This window comes from Cylas formicarius, unplaced genomic scaffold, assembly GCF_029955315.1.
Source record: "Cylas formicarius isolate icCylForm1 unplaced genomic scaffold, icCylForm1.1 PGA_scaffold_5__7_contigs__length_24384050, whole genome shotgun sequence".
Classification (NCBI taxonomy): Eukaryota; Metazoa; Arthropoda; class Insecta; order Coleoptera; family Brentidae; genus Cylas; species Cylas formicarius.
In genome coordinates, this window is record NW_026844341.1 from 21,236,797 (window position 1) to 21,259,503 (window position 22,707).

Here is a 22,707-nt window from a genome sequence, read left to right on the forward strand (position 1 = left end):
TATTCACCATTTTCGCGTTGTCCGACAAATCATTTGCTTAGATTAATGTAATTGGTTAAGTGGGTCTCGAGGCAATCGAAGAAAAGCCTACATTGCTAGCGAATACACGATGAAAATTGTGGTTTTTTCGAAGTCAATGGAACAGTCGCGAGTACGGAATATAAAACCCGCGGGCCACATTAGAGATGCAAAAATATTCTGTAGAGTCCACTTTTTCCTTTACATCGCCCCATTTTTGAAAAGTTAACTCGGTTAACTTAACTCCAGGTAAGATTAAGTCGGTAGGACCTATATACATAAAAAATGAATGTTAGTCCTCAAAGTGTATCAATAAATTCGTTTATTAATAGAATTATATTAGAATAATCATTGATAATGAGATAAACTAATATTCTGAATTCCACAAAGAAAGTGTTGTCCAAAAATTTGAAAACAAAACATTGAAAAAGTTCTGTTTTGTTAAAGTTAAAAATATTATGTTGGAAGGACTGACTAGAGAGTGTTACGACCGTTTTTATTCTGTGCTCATGAAGTTCCGATTATTCCATTAAGAAGGATGACCTGCGGTAGAGGAGATGAATGTTATGTTTTGTTAAGTATTATGTCTGTCCGTAAATTAAAGTGATCAGTGATTATTTAATCCATCCGCCCACGGTCCCTACAATATATCTATAATAATAAAAAAATTCTTTGTGAGAACATAAATGAACGCCCAACACAACAAATGGGCAAATAAAAATCGGGACATCAATAGCAAAGTCTCCATTTTTCGCAAGCAATGTTATCAAATTTAACAAAAAAAACATTTAATGTGAGTATAACAAAAAAATGAAGTATTGTGCCATGGTTTGATATTGATATTGAAGGCAGTGAAAGTAAAATTAAAAATTTATTAAATGTAAGGGGAAAATGATGGGGGTAAGTGATACAAGTGATGTGAAAAACACATTATTAGTGTTTTCTGCTGGTTTGCTGATGTATTTATTATTACTGGGTCATCTTATGGTCAGTTTCAAAAGGGTTAAAAGTTTTCTTAAAAAATCGGTTTTTATTAGGGGAGGGTGGGGCAAAACGGCCCACTTAAGCTTTTGTTATTTTTTTGTGGCTTTTAACCATCAGTAACAATAAATTTGAGTTAATCTTTAACCAAGTTTACCCAAATTTTGGTGAAGCTTCTGGCCGTCGTGCCCCTATTTATAATGTTATATATAATAATTATAATTATTTATTAAAAGGTATTTAATTAAATAAAAACGTTACTACTATGGATTAAAAACTTTTTTTCTCGGGTATAATAATAGGAATAGCTTTTTTTAGAATTTTAAGGCTTTCCATTTTACCCCTGGTATTACGCATACGGCTAAAAATGTACAAATAATCAGAATTTACAATTATAATAACGAAAAAGAAATTTTGGTTAACTTCTGAAGTGGGCCTCCTTGCCCCACCTTGTCCTACCTTTATAATTGAAAATTGGTGTTAAATTTACAACTAATTAAATTTACGAATACAACACATTATGAAAAACGAAAAGCCGCTTTCACAGAATTTTTTAGAAAACCAGGTAACATTGTTGTGCTAAAAGTAGATGAGACTTTACTGCTCCCATCGTCATCGTCAAAATTTACTTTTTTTTACAATATAAAATTTAAAAGTGAATACAGCAAATTCCGAGATGTTCTTATCATAATTATCAAAACAGTCTAGACATTTTGCTTATACGCCGCAAGAGACGTTTTTTTATGTGAAATATATTTTTAATTATTTATCGGTGACGTTGCTGATAGAAAATATTCGCAACTCGTATTTGCTTTTACAATTAGGAATCCGTGGGGTCGGATCTTGACTTTAGCAATAAAATGGACACTTATACGGCGTCCATATTGCAATCCTTGTTAAGGTACATTCTAAGAAAGCGAAAGCGACATTGAACCATATTCGCGTGCGGCCCAGAAACCCGCATATTATCTCTTCATTGCCGCCGACGCAAATGCTCGAACCCGGGGGATTTCCGGGCCGGGACGATGCTCGAATATCCCGGGAACTTAACCGGGAACGAACGGGGATCGGAAAAAATCACACGGATCAAAATCCGGACGTTTCGTTGGCCGATACCCCGACAGGGTGTATCGTCAGCTGATCTCGGTTGGTTATTTATGGTACTCCGTTGGAAGGTAAACAGTCACCGGCAAGGTCGCTGCGATTCTGGTGCGTTTTCTAGTGGTACGACGTGGTGCCAAATGGAATGAGTCACGTGGATGTCAGATTTTCAACATCGGTGCTCGGGCGATAGGCGGAAACCCCGTAAAAAAATCGCGCTTTTGGTGGTGTTTTTGGTTGGTCTCAAGTGGTTTTTCAATTTCAGCGAACTCTGCAGACCAATTGTCGCGGTATTCTCTGGCTTTCACCAGGAAAAAAGAAATTTGAGTATATTTTTGTCGCCAATACTAGAAAACGAATTAATACAAATAATAAATTAGCTGAAGAATACGGATTCAAATGTTGGGGATATCGAACGCTCTATATTTGGTTAACCTGGTATTCTCCAAGGGAGTCTTCCCGGACATTTTTAAGGAATCCGTCAAATCAGGTTCGAGAGACCAAATGTCAAATTACAGCCCGATTGCAAAAGCTAGAGTCCTTGAAAAATGTATTGAAATTAGATTAAAACAACTTTTAGAAAAAATGCCTTAATCAACATTAAACAATTTGCTTTTAGGAAAAGGTATTATATCTGCAAGATAGAGTACATAATGTTAAACTAGGCGACACCTTGGGCTGCTCTCTTCCGGGAGGGTACGGTGTGCCGCAGGGCCCGGTTCTGGTGCCAATCTTGTTTAGGTTATATCGCACATCCCAAAGAAAACTGTATTAAGTGCCTAATTATAGGAGGAGCATTTAAAGAATTGATATAATACATTTTGCTCTTAGAGTTTATTATATTTATGATATTTGTTATATTGCTTTATTTTTGTTAACTATAATAAGTATTTACAAAAAATAAAATGATATTTCGGTCACGTTTTCAAAAACCCCAAAAAACTTTGATTTTGTTGATTTAATACAGTTTTCTCCAAAAAATATAATCTATTTTTTTCCGAATTGTCGATGAAAGGTGAATTAAAACAAACAAATGACTTAAAAAGGCATTAATCTCTAAGCATTATTAACATTTAGGTTAACACAATTTTAAAATTTAATTTAAAAGTCATAAAAACCATTAAAACAGAGGCTCATTAATCGGGCGTTTTGAATTATACGTTTTTTTAAGTTTCAGTTCTGCTGGCAAAGAAGATGCCGCAGATCTAGATTTTCTCGTAATTTTTTTGTTTTGACATTAACACACTTCGATTGTCTATCCGAATATGACTGTTACAATTTTAATCTGGGATAAGTAGACCTGTTCATTTTCAACATTTTTATTACCAATATCTGTTGTTAATTGTTTGACATCTATCAAGTCTTTGTGTGTTAATTCTTTTCTTTCTTCAAGTTTCGGAAGTTTTTGAGAACAGTTTTATAGAGAAGAAAAACCTCTTTTTCAATTGTTGAATGTGTGCTGTCTCCTTTATTTTGCGTGTGTCCGGCGATAAGGAATCTATGAGAAATGCTCTTTTATCTTGAGTACTTGTACATTATACATTAAAAGAGCAATCATGTATCTGAAACAAAATAAACACCGTCTAATGTTTATTTGTTCACAAAATTAAAAGTACTTATTTTTATTCTGAGCTCCGCAGTTATAACTATAAAAAGTAATTTTCAAGTCTTCGTTATTGACAGTATTTGTTCTAAGTACATAAAGATGCAAGACGTTACTTCAGTAGCACCAGGAGCAAGGAGGAACCTTTCTCCTTTAAGTTAAGAAAAATTTAACTTTTTTACTGCAATAATGTATTAAAAACTTATACTACCTTTTTCAAATTTAAAATTTCATATTATAAAAAAATTATTTGATAAAAAAAGGTATCAATCTAGGATAATACTACCCACACGCGAACATAATTGAAGAATAACGCATTATCCGCATATAATACACCTATCCATAAAAAAAAAAGAATTTTCTTACCTTGACAATTGACGGAAAAGCGTATCAAAGACAAATAATACGCTTTTCTTCGAAAAATTATAAGAAATTTATATCGCACAGTACACAATTTTAATACGTAATACACTTTTCTTCGGAAAATCAGATAATTATGCGTAGTACGCCGAAATAATACTGTTTTCAACGGGCGATCAACACAATTTTGACAATATTTTACCTAGCGCCATCTAGTGCATAAAATATTAAATGAGAGCTTTGTTGGCTTGTTAGGGTAAAGTAGAACCCTAAATAATGTTGTTTTTGACAAAACATGAAAAATTGTAATTTTTCTACTTAATACGGTTTTCTCCGGGATGTGCGATATATGTGATAAATTAGCTGGGAATGCACTTAAGTGGGTGATACATTTAATAAGAATGTGATTTAATTTAATTTGATAATTTTAATTTAATTTTTCAATTCGACTATTAATATGAACTTAGCCATAACTAGTAAGGTATGTCGCATTAGACTGAACAAATTTTTCAAATTCATTGTGCATTTGATATATATTTTTTTGAATGCTGAAATAAATGTTATTATCATTATTATTATATAATTATTCAGTCGATCAAAGTCTATTTCAAGTGATGTTTAAGTTAACCGAAGGCCATTTTTGGTGGCCAATTTTAGCTATTCTAAGTTCATTTATAGCGTTTTTTTTATTAGAACAGTTTCGATGCTGTTCAAGCGATTTAAGTAAACTTAAAATTAGTCCGTTTCTAGCAATATTTTTTAATTGCAGCAATTCCCACGACGTTCGAGCAATTTAAGCGAACTTAAATTTCCAAGTCGAATTTTAGTGATATGCTCCAATTTTAGAACAAAGCAAAAAAATCTCTCTTCGAAAAATGTTTTGAACCGCTGATTTACGGGTCCAACCCTACTGAGTCGTTTGTGGTGGGGAGCGCGGACAGGGGAATCGACGTCGACGTCCACCATCTCGACGACGCTCAGCGCCGCGACGCCTTGTAGCTTTTAGGACAGCGTCGATCTCTGAGCGTCGCCGGGAGAAAAGGTAGGTGACAGTGGTTTTTTTTACAATTCTCGCGAGTGAGGTTATGTGTGAGTGACAGGTGTGCCGCAGGTATGGAGCTCGGGGAGAGTATCGTAGGAAAACTTAAAAGGCACCAGATTCTAACCTAAAAGGGTTCGTTTGAATCGGAACGGGTTTCAAGTTTCGCGAGTTCTATCGCGCATGCGCGCGCCGCTATGCCGTCATACGGTGCCGCTTTTTGGATTGTCTAAAAATAGGCGCGGCAAATCACAACCGGAAAATTATAAATCGCGTAATTTGGATTGCATAACCCCCGTTCGAAGAGGGTCGGTTTTTAATTTTTTTTTTTTGCTAATTTTGCTTCATCCCAGCGAGAAAACGAATTTTGTTGTCGTTCACAATTGAGTTTTCCTATTTTAGGCTGCCGGGGACTATGTTTACCCAAAAATAAGCGTAAATATTCCCGAAATACCTCTGATTGCCCGCCCACGCACCCATATCGTTTGCCAAAACTTGGACGATCATGCGGATAGGCTATTTAAAATTTACGTGTTACAAAACAATTTTTAGTTTTTTTTTTGAACCACGCACTCCTAAAATTCCAAAAAAATATTCTCTTATCTCCGTTCACTAAATGAAATGGATGATTTGTATTATAATCCCAAATCCTAAAATGTACGATCATTACTTAGAGCTAATTTTAAGGAAATTTATAACTTATTTTTGCTGGTTTTTCATTTTTTATTTTTATTATAATTTTTTGTGTGATAAATGATATTTATATTTTGTCCGGGAATAAGCAGCAAAATACGTTATGAGAGAAAAAGACATTCTTACTCCTTAAATTCTAGAAAATTTTCAAAAAATTGTGAGATCAAATTTCCGATTAAATTAAACAATTATACAGGGTGGTCCTAGATAAATACAAGTATAAAAGTTCGTATAAATTTATCTACTAAAATGTTTCATTTCGGAGATTGTTGTCGGTGTTGAAATACTTATAATATACATTATAATAATTATAATGAAATTAATCAAATTAATTATTATTAAGTTACATATTATTATAACTTCTGGAATCGTTATGTAAATAGAAGCGAATTTAAATAGCGAAAATTATCTTAATTTAATTTGCAAACCTCAGATATTATGTGCACATGAAAATTTAAAAAAAATCTCGAAAACTGGTTAAGTAAAAACAAAAAAAAGATTTTTTTTTAAATAAAAGAAAACCATTTTTTTTTCGTAATATTTTAGCACTGTGTATAAGTTATTTAGTATTTTATTTATTACTTATTGTTTTCTGCTGAAGACGCTGTTGAAATTTCTCGGACCACTGGATGCTGGATATACAGGTGAACTAATGGCCATTAAAAAACTATTCTATGTTGTTTAATTGTACATAACGCATTAAGATTGATAAACGTCACTTTAGTCAGGAGAGGAGACAGCGAAGGCAGTATATTTTTGCAAAACAGCACGAATAAATGCCCTCAGTTGCGTGACCATCAAAAAATGACTAAAGTACTAGAAACGTGACTTAAAACGCGCACAAAGTCGTGACTAAAGTGTAGTTTATAAAACATATAAAAAATCGATTTAAAAAAGTCACATAGTTTCATAAAATCACGAAACGTATAGTGATGTGACGTTCTCGACGGTCCAATCTGCTTTCTACTTTTACTAAAAATGTGCGTATCTATTTATAAAATTGCACGCCTGGTGTCGATATAATTGAAAGTTGAAAACGACCGAATTTCCATTCGAGAAACCACCTCGTTAGAAAACGATGCATCAATCGAGTCAGTTTTTTCTTTTCAAATCCAGATTGTGATTCTATTAACGGAAACGTACGTATCGCGAATATGGCGGCAGACGTTTTCGTTAAAACAGCGCGGATTATCGCCTCCGAATATCTAAAAATATTTTTCATCTTGTCGCGGAGATATTAAGATTTGTTATAGTTATAAATACCCTTTGACGACCCAAATTCCCCATTCCGATACGTGTTGACTTTATTTTCGTAAAAAGACACACTCGACTTTGTCTCCGTTTCGGCGTTCGCCCTTAAACAACATTTTCTACAAAAACCTACCCAGAAAATGGCGTCCACGAATTCCCGACGTTATTTTTAACAACTAAAACAAACACCGGCGTCTACTGCATACGCCTAATGAAGACTGCTGTTTAATTAAGACGGTTCGATTATTTTTTTTAGTTTCTATGAGTTTATTATACAGAATGCTTCAACATCTCTCCGCCAATTTCTAGGATAAATAGAATAACAAAAATAACGTTAGTTACGACGGATGCGACTCTGTAAAAGCGGCCCTTCAAAAATCGTTTTCTGAAATTAATATTTCTGAAAGTGCTGACAAAATTTTTTGTTGTTTTTGATGTTTGCCGCATATGCATGGAATGCTGTAAACTAATGGCCACTAATGACAGATCCAAGATGGTGAGAGATTTTTGGACAAGTGGTAAATCTGGTTTTGATGTTATATTTCTTTAGCACTTGAAGGAAGAACAACAGTGACAAGTGTGGGATTGTTTTCGGACTCATCGCTATTGGAAGGTTGCGGTGAAGTGTATTTTGTAACGGAACACTCAATATCTTTAATGTGGAATTTATTAGAGAGAAGAATAGCGGTCAGGTGTTTTAATTCGGGGTTAAGTAACTCTGACTGAGGTAGTTTTACGGCTCTGTAACCGATGATTTTTGGGCCAGATGGTGATGCGGCTATGCATTATGGTATCCGTCTGTGTGCGTAGATTTTCTGTAAACACAATGACCCAATGTTACGTCTCATTTTCTATTGATAAGAATATCTAAGAATGGGAGGTTATTATGAGATTTAAATGTCCAAGAATCCCTAGTAGATTATGTTGCAAAAAAGCACGATCAAACGCAGAAGAGACGCTGCCAAAAAATAAGTTTACCTTAGTTATACAGAGCCACAACTAATGTTGATATTCTTATAGGTACCAGTCGTTTCAGTTTCCCGTAGGTCAGTAGCAACCAAACAGCCGCCGCCATGGACGCGATCAAGAAGAAAATGCAAGCGATGAAGCTTGAGAAGGACAACGCGCAGGACAAGGCCGACGCGATGGAGGGCCAGGCCAAGGACGCGAACGCGCGCGTTGACAAGCTCAACGAGGAGCTCCGCGAACTCCAAAAGAAACAAACCCAAGTGGAAGCCGACTTAGAAAACACCAAGAGCCACTTGGAACAAGCCAACAAGGATCTGGAAGAGAAGGACAAGGCCCTCATCGCCGTAAGTCGTTCAGTGACATTGACGTCGTATTTTTTTAACTCGCTGTCGTTATCCAGGCTGAATCGGATGTAGCCGCTCAGAACCGCAAGCTCCAGCTCATCGAGGAAGATCTGGAACGTTCGGAGGAACGTCTGGCCACAGCTACCACCAAACTGGCCGAAGCCTCGCAAGCAGCGGACGAAAGTGCACGGTAAGCATTTGTCCTGTCCTTTATGTCCTCGTGGGGAACTTATTCGCCTTTCCAGTATGTGCAAAGTGTTGGAGAATCGTGCTCAGCAAGACGAAGAGCGCATGGACCAACTGACCAATCAGCTGAAGGAAGCGAGACTGCTGGCCGAGGACGCCGACAACAAGTCCGACGAAGTTTCCCGCAAGCTGGCCTTCGTTGAAGACGAGCTCGAAGTCGCCGAGGACCGAGTGAAAGGTACCCGGCACCTCCGACCGCGATCATGGCTAATCGACTTATGTCGCAGGTGGCGACGCCAAGATCATGGAGCTTGAAGAGGAACTGAAGGTGGTGGGCAACTCGCTCAAGTCACTGGAGGTGTCCGAGGAAAAGGCCAATCAAAGGGTAGAGGAATTCAAGAAACAATTGAAATCCCTGACCGTGAAGCTGAAGGAGGCGGAAGCGAGGGCGGAGTTCGCGGAGAAGACGGTGAAGAAGTTGCAGAAGGAGGTGGACAGACTAGAAGGTAGGTGTTCGGACTTTGTGCTGGCTCGGCAGCAGCTTCGCTTGATCCGCCGCTTCGCGTTTTCCTCTTGCAGATTTTGTGCTCAGAGAAAAGAACAAGTACATGGGAATAGTAACGGAAATCGACAAGACGTTTGTCGAAATGTCCTCTCTGGGACAGAAGAAGTAACTCGGCCGCTTTTTTTCTCTATCTCGTTTTTTTTTGTTCGTTTAATATATACTTTGGTGGTAACGCGTGTACATATTTGCAGTAGTCTTAAGTTACGCTTATTTTTTAACGTATCGCCGCTTCCTTAACACCTATTGCGCTCCTCCTGGCTTATCTTGGTAAGTGGCATTATAGATATGTGACTCAAAACTAATCTGGCTTTCGTTTTGGTGTGCTATATATGTTCATATTTCTCTAATAGCGACTGTAGATTCGTTGTAGAGCATTTTACTAACTTATGGTGGAACTGCATGGATCCAAACTAGTGGTGATAAATTTTATGACCTCCATTTTCGTCTAGTTTTTATACGTCATTTCCTAGAACACTAATATTTTACGCCTTTAAGAAGGTAACTGGTATGTTAAACTCGATCAAACCTCCTCCCTCGCAAGTTGCAGATCTATATGGTTTAGTTTTTGGTGCGACAAGCAGGTTTTGATACTAGATTAAAAGAAATCGGCCGCGGACGCAATTTGATCGGTTTATTTGGTATTGTAGACGAACTTGGAATCAACAAGGACAGATACAAGTCGCTGGCCGACGAGATGGACTCCACCTTCGCCGAATTGGCCGGCTACTAAGCGGGGAACGGTCAGCTCGTACACGCCCAAACAAGTCCGTGCGAGCTTACTATATTTTTCGATGTACTTACTTTCATTTACGTTGTAAGAGTTTATTTAATGTATACATACTGGATAAAAGAATTTGTGTAAGACATTATGTGTTCCGACGGGGAATTTTGATTGACGATTGTTTTCACCAAATATAGTTGTTGAATTGACGTGTTCGTTTCTTACGGAGACTTGCGCGGAACGATTGCCCGTTTTGCTGTCACCTTGTTTTTTCTTCTTTGTAACTAGTCTACATTAATAGTATATTTAATAAAATTTACACGTTACGCACGCCTTTTAATGCGCCCATTGGGCACGCCGCTGAGTTCCGACATGCCTAGCTCGGCATAAGAGCAGATATGATATTTTTTGTTAAGGTGAGAGGTTCAACTTTATTCACGTACGGAATTTGTTAAACCATTACACACAGGGACGTGGAGATTGGAATAAAATTTAACCTCCAGGTATTGAGAATCTAGCCGGGAGAGAACCTATTAGAGCTGCAAAGAACTACCTAGAAAGACGTTTTATGCCTGTGAAGGGTACCTTAGCTGTGATTTTGGTTGTGTGTTATTTAAATATGTTTTATAATTTATACATAATAACCAACATCTTTATCCCTCCTTGTAAGTCAGTCATACTTAACAAAAGCAATTTTGTCGAAAATAAATATAAAATGTGTATTTTGGTGTTTTTTTTATAATGAAAATCATGTTAAACCTCTTCATAAAAAACGATATATGTAGTCCCTCTTCTAGTCGCTAGGTGGCACCACAGCTTTAAAGTAGACCCAAAAAACTGTGGAATAACTAACCCTGGGACCCTAGTTGAGTCCCTGACTTTAAAACAAGCTTACATTCTAATGACTTACCGTCGTTATATTAACTGTTAAACTAGTTTTGTTACTGCTGTTACTATTGCGCATAAATTCCATAGAGTCTTCTAGATTTAGCCAACATAAAATAATGAATCAAATTACATCCTTTAACATAGACCAGAGATGGCAAGTATACCATGTATGGTTAATTATTCCATAGTTTTTTGGCTCTGTGGTGCCAGCTAGCGACTAGAAGGGGGACTACGTATATCGACTTATACGAAGAGGTGTAACATATAATTACGACCGAATTTCACTTACCTGGTAAGTTCGTTTAATCATCGAATAAATGAAACTAAACTATAATAAGGATGTCACTCGCCAGAAAACAAATAGATACTACCGCTGGTGGTGACTAAATGTTATTTATAAAACTTATGACTTAATAGAATATTTTTTCCTTTTTCACACCCTAGGAAGGGGCGCGCTTAACTTAAGATTCTCCAGAGGCGTGAGGTCAGAATCTTCGTCGCGGCCGCCTCTGTCCTGCCACTTGGTACCCCACGCGTCGTGACGTCGTCAGGCGCCGCGACGCCTGCGCCGACCCCAATTATTGATCATCCCTTTACCGTCAATGACCAACGTCGAGGATTTTCATCAGAACGAAAGGGCAGCTGTCGCCATAACTTTCTTTCGTTGTCCAAAAGGGCCGTCGTAGGCGGTTTAATTGTGCGGGAAAGGGTGCAACGTTTCGCGCGGACAGTAGTCGGCATTAGCGGCGTTAGTTTAACTTCGAATTACAGCAGCCATGGGAGAGGAGGGACCCCAAATCTTACCAGTGCACGGGGGTGAGTTAGAACGCATCGCATACAGCGAATTGGGATTTCCAAGCGTCGGTTCGAGTGATTCGTCAAATGGCGCCATGTTTGGTGCTCTATTATCGTATAGTTTGTTTTTGATAGCACAGCAATATAGCTCGATGCGGGCGAGGGGGGAGTAAAATATGCATAAAATGTAGCGCGTCCGCCAAAATACGTTTTGCCGCCATAAACAAAGGTCGGCCGCCATGTTACCGTCGCCTATTCGAAAAACGACCCTTTGTTGTTGTGTTGTCCGCCTTTGAATAAAATATTCAACCGATCAAAGTTAAATAAATAAGGCTGCGTGATAAATCAATAAATCTCCACAAAATGGTGAGAGCGCCGGGTTGGCACGATTTTTTTGATTTTCAATTTAACTCGTATTATTACGATTTTAGTACTATAATATACTATAATATACTAAATTATACTATAATATACTATAATATATTATAATATACTATAATATACCTCGTTTCTTAGCCCCAAGTGAGACGTGCGAACTTGCAAAATGATTTTGAAAATGGTTAAGTTGGGAAATAGTAATTTTGAGTGTGGCTCTGATCAAAGAGTATAAGATAGAGGAGAAGGCTCACATTAGTGACAGAAACAGAAAACGCGCGGGACGTACGGTTCAATTCAATTTTAAGGTTGAAAGGTAAAATATGAAAAAAAAATTATGTCTAAATAGTTTCAGAATTATTTTTATTAAAATATAAATAAAGTGCTGTTATCTGTTACAAACTACTGCAGTATTTTCAGTGTGACGCATTACTTTAAAACTGTGGTACTTGGCACAAATATTAGATGGCATTCGTAACAGTATACGCGACCTTTCCCTCTATCTTATAATCTTTGACTCTGATGCGGTACTCTCTAGATTACCCTCTCAGTCGTGGTGACCTATGGTGATGTTTTGAGCTCCGTATGAAATGTAGACTAACTTTTTAGTAGTTTTCTTTCTCCACCGTTGCGATTTTCGAATGGAAATCATTCAAAATCAATATTATAGTCGAAATTACCTTCAACTAACTTCATCTTTAAGAGTCATAAGAGCTCACCCCTACCTAGGGCACCAGAAGATTCAATAAAATGCCACCCACCCCTTCGATAAGATCCCATCACAACTTTTTTTGTCACCCCGATGCCTCATAAACGTGCAACCGCATCGATTCGAATGTATTATAGGGGAAAGTTTTGGCTTACATACCCGAAAGACATTTCGCTTAACTTCCCGTTACTTTTTCAGTCACATATTCGACGCTGATCGCGTTCTGCATCGGCGGCACTTTATTCGGCGTCCTCATAGTCGTCATCACCTGGTTCTGCTACCAGCGGCGTAAACGTCTCCAAGCCAAACGCAATGGACCTGACCAGCCACTGGCCTTTCATTCGCATCGTAGGCCTACCGCCGTGAAAAGTCCGGCCGGAAGCGGTACCCACTACCTCAAGAAAAGTCCTAGTCCTACCGGACCCTCCAAGACCCCACCAGGAGTAAGTCGATGGGCGTACCGTCGCCACTTTTAATTACACTTTACTTTGTAGATGTCCTCGCCGCACACACCTAGTCCCACAGGAAGCGTGATGGGACCATTGGAGAGCGGCGTGTCCAGCGGTACCCAAAACGAACCGAAGAATGGCAACCAGGTAAGAACGCTACAGCCTAAATTTAAAAGTTGTCTGGAAGTAGCTTTGAGGATCGATTTCGATGACGCAGGTGGTGAAAGATGTCTACGCGACCGAAAACGAAATCCGGCACACGCCGACCAAGGAAGAAATGGAAACCAACGAGAAAAACTTACAACAGAACGCTTCTTATCTGGGTCAATTGGTCTTCAAACTGAGGTAAGCTCAGAAGTAAAGAACCACAAGGGTTCAGGATAAGGGAAGAGTTCTTATATCCCCACTCGGTCGTGGTGATCTATGGTGATGACTTGAGCTCCATATGAAGTGTTGGCTACATTTGGCGTTCATCTCATGACACTTATCAGTAGTTTTCTTTCTCCGCCGTTGCGATTTTCGAATGGCAATCAATCAAAATCAATACTATAGTCGAAATTAATTTCAACTAACTTCATCTTAAAGGATGCTTTCGATGACGAATAACTTGCAGATATAAGCACGACAAGAACGCCCTGATCGTCTCCGTGGTACGATGCAAAGACCTGCCGGCCAAGGATCCTAACGTGGGATCGAGCGATCCCTACGTCAAGCTGCAACTCCTGCCAGACAAGCAACACAAGGTGAGTGCTAACCTCCAGACGGCGACGACATCCAAATTTTTTCTACGCGTGGCAGGTCAAAACCAGAGTGCTGCGAAAAACCCGCAACCCGGTCTACGACGAAGACTTCACCTTCTACGGCATAGGCTTCAATCAGCTGCCCAACATTACGCTGCACTTTGTCGTGTTGAGTTTCGACCGATACAGCCGCGACGACATCATCGGCGAGGTGTTTTGCGGCCTGAACGCCATCGATGTTTCGCAGATCGAGACTCAGCAGATGGCTCTATGTCGGGAAATACAGCCCAGAAGTTTAAAGGTAACTTAGTACCACCGACCAATGGTTCGGTTCTCAAACGGACGCCTCCAGATCCGATCCCAAGGCCGAGGCGAACTCCTGGTGTCCCTCTGCTGGCAACCGGCGGCCAATCGTCTGACGGTAGTAGTGCTGAAAGCGCGCAACTTGCCCAAGATGGACGTCACCGGCTTGGCCGATCCCTACGTCAAGATTTACCTCCTGTTCAACGGGCAGCGCATCGCCAAGAAGAAGACCCACGTAAAGAAAAGGACCCTGAGCCCGGTGTTCAACGAGAGTTTCGTTTTCGACATACCCACCAACGGTGAAGGTCTCGACGCGGTCAGCCTCGAGTTTTTGCTCTTGGACTGGGACAGGGTGACCAAAAACGAAGTGAGGATGTTGTTCGGGATGTCGTCGGTGCCACGGTTGACGGTTGAATGTTGCAGGTGATCGGCCGACTGGAGCTAGGCGGACAAAAGTGCGCGGGATCGGCACTCCATCACTGGAACGAGGTGTGCAACTCGCCGAGGAGGCAGATAGCGGATTGGCATAAGCTGAGGGAGTGAGCGAGGCGACTTTAGCTTACCTATTTTAATTAAGCAAAATGCTATTTTTGTTCAACAATATATTAAGTATTTTCGAAAATATACATGTTAGGAAAGTGAACGTGAGACGCGAGCCCTTTCTCGGTGACCTTCGAGTGACCTCCACGCAGCTGGCGAGAGCTCTAAAGGTCGACGAAGAAACGGGACGTTCCACGTGCAATAAGCTTAAGATTTCCTCTTAGTTTGTTTCTACGGTAAAGACGGAGAACCAAACCGCGAGCTTTTGCTGTCCTGTTTTAGCGTATTGTGGTTATTATATTTGCGCATTTATTCACAAAGTCGATAAAAAAAAAAGGAAACGAATATCGGTCAGGGTTCGCGCCTAGCGCGTAGATAAAAAAAAAGATGAGCGGAGCGTGTGCGCACGCTCCGCCCAATAGCTTCGTTGTGATATAGAGTTAAGCGGTGAAGAGAACACGTACCAATATATAATCGAGTTTTTTGGCGTGGCGCATTTACATATTTGACGTGTAAATAATTTTGAAGTAAAAAAAATATTGACGAAGTATTTTTTAGGATTTCTGAATTTAGGGAATTCGGAGCGGAGCAAAAAAAAGAGATTTTTTGGCCAAAGCTTTCGGTTTTTTTAGATTTCACTATCTAACGTACAACGACGAGCTGGACATAACCAATAAATTAAATAACGCACACACATATCCCCCCCTCATCGCACCCACCCAACACACATCAACACCCGAACATGGATCTCGTTAACACCATGATGTTATTTTGGTTTGCGTTTTTCGCGCAAGCGATTTAATTTTTCGAAAACGTTTCATTAGACCGTAGGGACTAAGCTTATTATGATCGTATTATAAATAAACTTTGCGGATGCGGCGGTATGTACTTAAGTAACTTTTAGTGTAAACATTGTAGAACTAGACCGATGCGTAACATAATAGTACACGTATATATGCAAGTATTCGAACATCCTTTTGCGTATAGATTTTACCTAAATAGATTAAAACTGTCTACTTTCCGTTGTATAAAAATAAGACACACACATACACCACACACACCTTGCTGTTGATTTGTGTTATATTTATTACATGAATGTATATATATATATATATAATATACTTTCGAGGAAAATAAATGTTTCATGGTTTTTAGTTAGAAGTTTACATTTTCGATTAAAAGAGTTCGCTAAATAACAACGATCCCCTTTACAAAAAAAAAATTGCCTAAGGTTTTTCAGAACTGACATTTCAATGGAAATTGGTAGAAAGAATGCAGTGACGTAAGAACTGACACACATTAAAATACCATCCGTGGCTAAAATCTACTGAAAACATCAGATTGGTTGCAGACCCGTGATTAAATTATACTAGGCGGCTCGCAGTGCCTCACAATATTTAATGGAACTGAGGTGACACAAAGTGACACTTTGCGCACATCTGATTATTTTAGACTATTTGGATCATTGACATCGGAATATTTCTTTATATTATGCTGAAATATACCATAATAACATAAAAAAAATGTTGAGTCCGTAAACTTCCCTAAATAGAATCGACATATCGACAATATGCCACAATGTTAAGTCGTCTGTATATCCGCTTAGAAAAATTGTAGAACATTCTCCAAGTTTTGAGGTTATATTAGAGAGGATGTAAGTTTTAAAAGATCGTTAAAAGTTAGTTATACATCTGAGGTATTTTGCAAAACTAAAAAAATATGTAGGTAGGACACTGTGTACTAAGCAAAGTTTTGAGCATTTATATGTTTTTTTATTTAAACATTTTAACAGCTAATACTCAGCGACGACTAAAAAAACAAAAGTTTCTTATTTCAATGGGCGTCGGGCGTCTCTAAAAACATTCAATTTACTTTGGTAATCTTAAGCGATCGATCCGTTCCAATTTATGTGTTTAAATTAAAACTTACGTAAAATTAAAAATTACTGTGTCCTTAAAAATGGACTTTACCAATGAAGAGAAACGAAACCTTTATTATAAAAACGATGAACATGTATCCTGAAAGACAACAACCTCATCGAACTGTGTTTAAATTATTGGATAGAAATCTCGTTGAGTTTGCTTTGATTGAAAAACTAAGATAAAATTATGAATGTACAATTTTAAAAAAGCTATATATAACAATAATAATGGCGATACGTAAAGATAATAAATAAATTACAAAAGATGCTCTAGCATTTGCTGTAGCATTTCTCTTTGTATTATTTGAAACCGCTTATTTTAGGAGTCTCCAAGCATTCGTATGAGAAGAAGCACCTAGATCAGGATAAACTTGGCGTGTGGATTTTCCGGGTGTTATTTAGTTTCCTCATTCATTTTGTCTCCATAGTTTTTCAAACGAAGCAAACTCAGAGAGATTTCTATCCGATAATTTAAACAAAGTACGATGAGGTTGTCGTCTTTCAGGATACATGTTCAAATACATTTCAGATAACAAACCTTTACCATATCTCGTTTTCCTTTATTGGAAAAGTCCCTTTTTAAGAACACAGTAATGCACTACATATTAAAATGTCATCGACAAATTTGAAAGTTCACAGCTTACTATGGTATAAAAGTTTTTGTTCAATATTTCGAATTTGAGGAGACATAAATACAACTTGTGATACATTAATCAATCAAAAGAAGTTGATGATGGTTTGAGAAACGTCGCGAGGGATTTTTGATCAGGCCATATGATAAAGATTTAAAATAAATTGATGGGGTCTAAATAATTATATTTATTTATTATTTTTTTATTTATTCATATCAATTTATATTAATAAATTTTATAAGATATGTCCGGAAATGATGAGCAAAACGTTTAAGCACTGATTCTACTCTGGAAAAATTAATATTATACTATAGCATTTCTTGAAAAACTCAAAAACAACGGAATTAAAGGTCGTTAACAATTTTTTATTCATGAATTTTCCCGAATAACTTTTTTGTTCTAATTTCCCGAATAACCTTAAATTTGGCAAGTTATTACTGTTGTTATTTTGCATTCTTAGACCAAATATGACGTAAAACCCTTTTTTCCCAAGGGGCCTTAGCTATCCACGAACTTTTTTGCCAAAACTTTTTACAAACTTTAAAAAGTCTAGGATGAAAAACCATTATAAAAATTAATTATTTCTTTGCATTACATTTTAATTCTGTTTGCTTTCTTCAAACAAATTTAATAGTAGATTTTGACAGTATTTTGAACAACTTAATTATGGAATTTAAAACTGCTGACTATTATCAAAATTTAAACAATTTCGTACAATAAGTGTTCAGAATGATTTTTCTCTAAATCACAGCATGGGTTTATTCTCGATAAGTTCCAAGGGATTTTTCTAAATTTGGTGCCTGGAAAATTTTCTCTAATAATGGCTGACATATAGGCTTCTTTTTTTACCAAAATCTACAGATCTTTATTTTTAAAATGTCTCTTAACTAAAAAACGTTTTTTTTTATTCACACCCAAAATTAGCAAATTCCATCCGACAGCGCGATGGCGCGTCAATTTCTTCAAAAGCGCGAATGAAAAAAAAAAGAACGCCGCAACGATCTTCGTCCGTGTTCGGCGCGAGGCCGCGTTGCCGCGCCTCGCCGTTTTTCCCTAAACCCAGGGAAAACGAAACCAAAGGATGCGCACCCGGGCCCGACCTTGCCCACGTCGCGTATCGCAGGCCAGAGTTCACACCGAATACACACCGACCGATCAAGCTTGATGGCGTTTCCACGTCGATCGGAAAATTTCTCCCAATCCTTATCTAATACCGCGCTCGACTGTTATCGGTCGCGATTAACACCCATCGCGAGACGCCGTTATCGCGGTTTAGTAAATGTCGAACGGGTCGCGATAGAAATTCGTGTACCGTGTACTCATCGTCGGGAAATTCGCGCCGTACGAACTGGTTCGACGTTTCCGCGAAAACGATCAGTTCTTCAAAACGCGACTAGTCGTTATATGAAGGCGGTCGCGAAAACTTTCGCCATTCAAAGACGTAAACGAAAAGTTTATGTCGATAAACGTTTGATCCCGACGCGAGATAGTGCAAACGAAAATACAAGATACAACGCGAGATGAAGTAGAGAGCGTTTATCGCCTTGGCCTGCTGCGTAGACACCTGGCGAACATTATGGAGGAGATCGCGAATACTGAAGTCAGTCGCGTTAATGATGAAGGCACGGACATCCCTTCGGAGGAGAACAAAGAGCGCGAACCTCAGATGAATATCGATTCAAAACAGAGCATGGTTACGATAACTTTTGGAAAACGCGTCGAGGAAGCGACTCTACCGCCCGAAGAAGAACCGCCGGAGGTAGGAGAGGTTGAACCGGTATCGGAGGACCGCGAACAAGATGACAAATGCGAATACAAACACAAAACTGAGGTATATATCAAACTAAGCGACGCGGAACAAAGCGTAACGCAACCAAAAAGCGAGGAAGAAACACAACCCGTTGCGTCGCCAGACGAAGAAGACGACTGGAAGAGGTCCAAAGGCTTAAACTTGAGGTCGATGTTGAAGAGCAGCTTCAGAAGGGAACGGCCGACGACGCCGACCAGCCCGACGGCGGTGCTCGACGAGGAGTACCAAGACGACGACGTCGAGCTGAGAAGATCGAAATTTTCCAATTTTAAGCACGCGTTGAGGAACAGCTTCAAGCTGCGCGCCGACGAGAGGCTGTCGACCGAATTCAGAAAGGAAGAACCCGGAAAGCGATCTGAAGAAGACGAAGAAACGAAAATTGCGGCGACGTGTTCGGAGACGGAGGAAGAGGCGGAACTTAGGAGAGCGAAGCGTGTCAATTTGAAGCTGGTGCTGGCCAAAGGGTTCAACAAACGTCTCTGGAAGGGCACGACGAAGAAGAGCAGACTCGACGGCGAATGTGATCTGATAGGTGAGCCCGTTGCGTCGTGTTTCGTATAAAATATTGCGCGGGTTGTTTCGTAACTTTGTTCCGTTTCCTTAGAGAGGGAGTCCCCCATTAGGCGGTTTAGGGAGATCTCTGAGAACCTCATACAGTACCAATCGTTCGCTGGACTATTAATGTAAGTAATTTCTTTTTTTTATTGCGCCTCTTCTGCGAGGGTCTTCATATTCTCACACTATGAAACGCAATATATTACGGATATAGATATTTTCGCCATGTCGGGCATTATTTTCTTAAGTTAGCAAATATATTTAACGCCAAGTGGTTAGGCCACCCGTTCCACATCTATTTCTGTGTTTCACCGAGTGCTGCCGATTGATCTCAGTCGTCGTGATCATGCGGGGCAGACGAGACGAAGAGACATGTGTCGAAATCGAAGAGCGTATTATTTTTGTGGTCTGTTTCTTTTGTAATTAAAAAGTAAAATAAATGAGTGTGAACAACATACAGTCCATTTCATCAGTGAGGAGGCCATAAGCTCGACACAACCGTTATATAAACCCAACAGTTACAATATATTACAAGATGTATTTAACCATTGACAGCATCTCGCCGCATTCCCGTCATCCCTCGCCAAACCTCTCTAATCGTTTCATTCCACGATCTACGTGTTCTCCAGTGAAATATTCTTTTGGGCCATCTCTCTTTAGGCATTCTTAATAATTGTCCAAACCATTTCAAGGTTCGTCTTCTTTTATTTTCTCATTGGTTTCTCTTTCTAATTGTAATATTCTTGCGCATCGTCTTCTTTGCTTTCTCCGTTCGTTTTTTGTTTTTATTTGAGATATTTTTATCCCATCGGAATGAGTTAAGGCTTCCTACGATTTCCTACGAAAGTGGTAAATGCCTACATCATCATTAACTTGAAATCGAGCATCGCTGTTTGCTACCAAGTATTCTGTTTTCTCAAAACCCCTGTCGTAGGTCATACGCGACCTGGGCCGTCACAACCTGATCGTCAGCGAAAAATAATATGAATAGTATCGTTATCATCTATCGAGATTCCTATGCCGCTACATCGTGTCTTCCAAACATTAAGCACAGCTGTCCCGTCCCTGTCTAAATCCCTTGGTTGTGAAAGTGTCTGTCCATTTTTAATCTGTACTTTGTTGTCGCCATGCATCTGGAACAGGCGATTATCTATGCTTAAGTCTTTTAAAGTTTCCCACAGCTGTTGTACAATAAATATGTTGTCTGTACAGGATCGGTTTGGTGTAAATCCACTTTGATTTTAGCCGATACTGTGACCGATGTTTTGCCTTATTTTATCATTATCTACAACTTACATACCAGGCCCCTCTGATTTCAGCAATTCAACGGGGATGTTTCGAGGGTCAGGAGATCGGCCATTCTTTATGCTGGATAGCGCTCTTCCAAATTCCTCAGATGTTATAGTCAGACTTTTATTAATTTCCTCGTTATTTAATAGTGGCTCTACCGCTGTAAATTCTGGTCTGGTTTCGCCTAAGAGATACGTATAATGTTGTCGCCGTTCTGGAATAGGAATTAACGTGTTGATTCCTTTTCCAGAAGTTATTATTATATATACCTCTCTATTTTTGGTTTGCTGTTCTTCTTTATGTCATCTTTTATTTTTTCGTTTATCTCTTCAGTCATCCACGGAGCTTCTGATTTTTTCCCGCGCAAATATTTAAAGAAACATTTAGTAAATAATTAAAGTTTATAGGCTAGTAAGCCAAGGCAACTAATTTGAGTAAGTACATCTATAAAAAAAAAAGTGTACTGAATTTGGTCCATAAAGTCTAGTAAAAATGTTCCTTTTAAAATGCTCGTTTCATCTGGCGTCAAAACAACAAAGAAATATCAAAATATTTAAAAATATAGTTGGCTATGAATTCACAATCTTTTTTTTTTTGATTAAGGTATAAACAAAGTTTGACATTTCTGTTTGTTTTGTTGTTTTTCATATTTCTATTTAAAAAGTTCATAGTTGTCAAGTTTTTGATTAGAATATATTTTATTTGTATTTTAAATAAGCTATAGTTTTTCGGTTAACCTATAAACTTTAATTATTTATTTTTGTTATTAGGTATTTTAATCAAGCTGGTTTCTTTAAGCATGAATTCTGAAATTTTATAAAATCTGTTAAAGTGTGTAGTATGGAGTCGATTTTTTTGTGAGCAATAGGTTTTATTCGTATATCTGAAGTATGAAAATGAAAAATATGAAAAAAAAAGCACATAACCTCAATTTCTGCCTAAAATAAGCAAAATTAGAATAGGAATGTCTTAAGAAAGTGACCTTTATTTTAACCAAGGATTCCCAAAATATCGAAACATACAGGCTGTTTCGTTTAAAATAACAAAGATGATGTCGGGACACCCTAATTTAAATCTTTATTAGAGTCCAAGAAACCTTTGCATGAAACTTTTTTTTCGTATAGCCAGATCGTACAGTGGATCGTTTTATTTGGAGCACGGTGTACATTTGACAATGGTGCTACACTTTTTCAGCTGTTTGATTGGTTCCTTTTTGTTTAAGAATATGGTTTTCGCTTGAACAAAACCCGGAATAGAACGAGATATCGTTCCTCGGGAGTGATTCTATTCTATAGCGGTCAACACAACACAAGACACAACACAAAGACATCGTGGAAAATTTAAATATTTTCGCCTTTCGGTGCTCATCAACACCGAGAATACTAAACGCTTAGTAACATCGAAGGAACCTATAAGACGTAAGCTGGAAATCGAATAAAAAATAATCGAATATCTGGGTGCAGAAATAACGAGTAACGGAAAAGCCTTCCAGAGTGTAAACAATGAAAGCGGCTCGAATAGCGGGATGTATGAAAGAAATTGTATGGAAGAACAAATACTGCAATACGGAGAGCAGAATCAAGATATATAAAACGGGTATCAAGATATATAAAACGGGTATAAGGCTATAAAATACGCAGCAGAAACCAGAGTAAATACAAACAGAACTCTACAAATGATGAGAACAGTTGAAATGAATATATTAAGAACTATACGGGGTAAAACTTTTTATGACAGAATACGGAATGAGGACATCAGACAGCATTGCGGAATACAAGACATAGTAGTATTCAAGGAAGACCGCCAAAACGGCGTCGACAATGCTGGACCTGTGGACAATAAATACTAATATGGTATCCAATAAGAAGA

General features: G+C 38.4%; 3 protein-coding genes across 3 annotated transcripts in view; all 3 read left to right on the top strand.

Annotated features, from left to right (window-relative positions):
- The first annotated feature begins 4,961 nt into the window (after positions 1-4,961).
- Positions 4,962-10,157, top strand: LOC132701887 (tropomyosin-1). The gene is made up of 6 exons (XM_060670147.1): positions 4,962-5,105; positions 8,067-8,359; positions 8,416-8,549; positions 8,605-8,783; positions 8,833-9,051; positions 9,758-10,157. The coding sequence occupies exons 2-6, from the start codon at positions 8,120-8,122 to the stop codon at positions 9,838-9,840; spliced, it is 855 nt and encodes a 284-aa protein (XP_060526130.1). The 5' UTR covers positions 4,962-5,105; positions 8,067-8,119; the 3' UTR covers positions 9,841-10,157.
- Positions 10,158-11,323: 1,166 nt separating this feature from the next.
- Positions 11,324-15,784, top strand: LOC132702496 (synaptotagmin-11). The gene is made up of 8 exons (XM_060671158.1): positions 11,324-11,535; positions 12,797-13,041; positions 13,093-13,194; positions 13,265-13,392; positions 13,661-13,790; positions 13,846-14,088; positions 14,140-14,457; positions 14,514-15,784. Exons 1-8 carry the CDS (start codon positions 11,496-11,498, stop codon positions 14,631-14,633), a joined length of 1,326 nt encoding a protein of 441 aa, XP_060527141.1. The 5' UTR covers positions 11,324-11,495; the 3' UTR covers positions 14,634-15,784.
- Positions 15,785-18,393: 2,609 nt separating this feature from the next.
- The window catches only part of LOC132701793 (GRAM domain-containing protein 2A-like), a 65,669-nt gene continuing 61,355 nt past the window's right edge, over positions 18,394-22,707 (top strand). The window contains exons 1-2 of the mRNA XM_060669991.1: positions 18,394-19,525; positions 19,598-19,676. Coding sequence (XP_060525974.1) covers positions 18,760-19,525; positions 19,598-19,676 — 845 coding nt within the window. The 5' untranslated portion in view covers positions 18,394-18,759. The remainder of the gene's footprint in view (positions 19,526-19,597; positions 19,677-22,707) is intronic.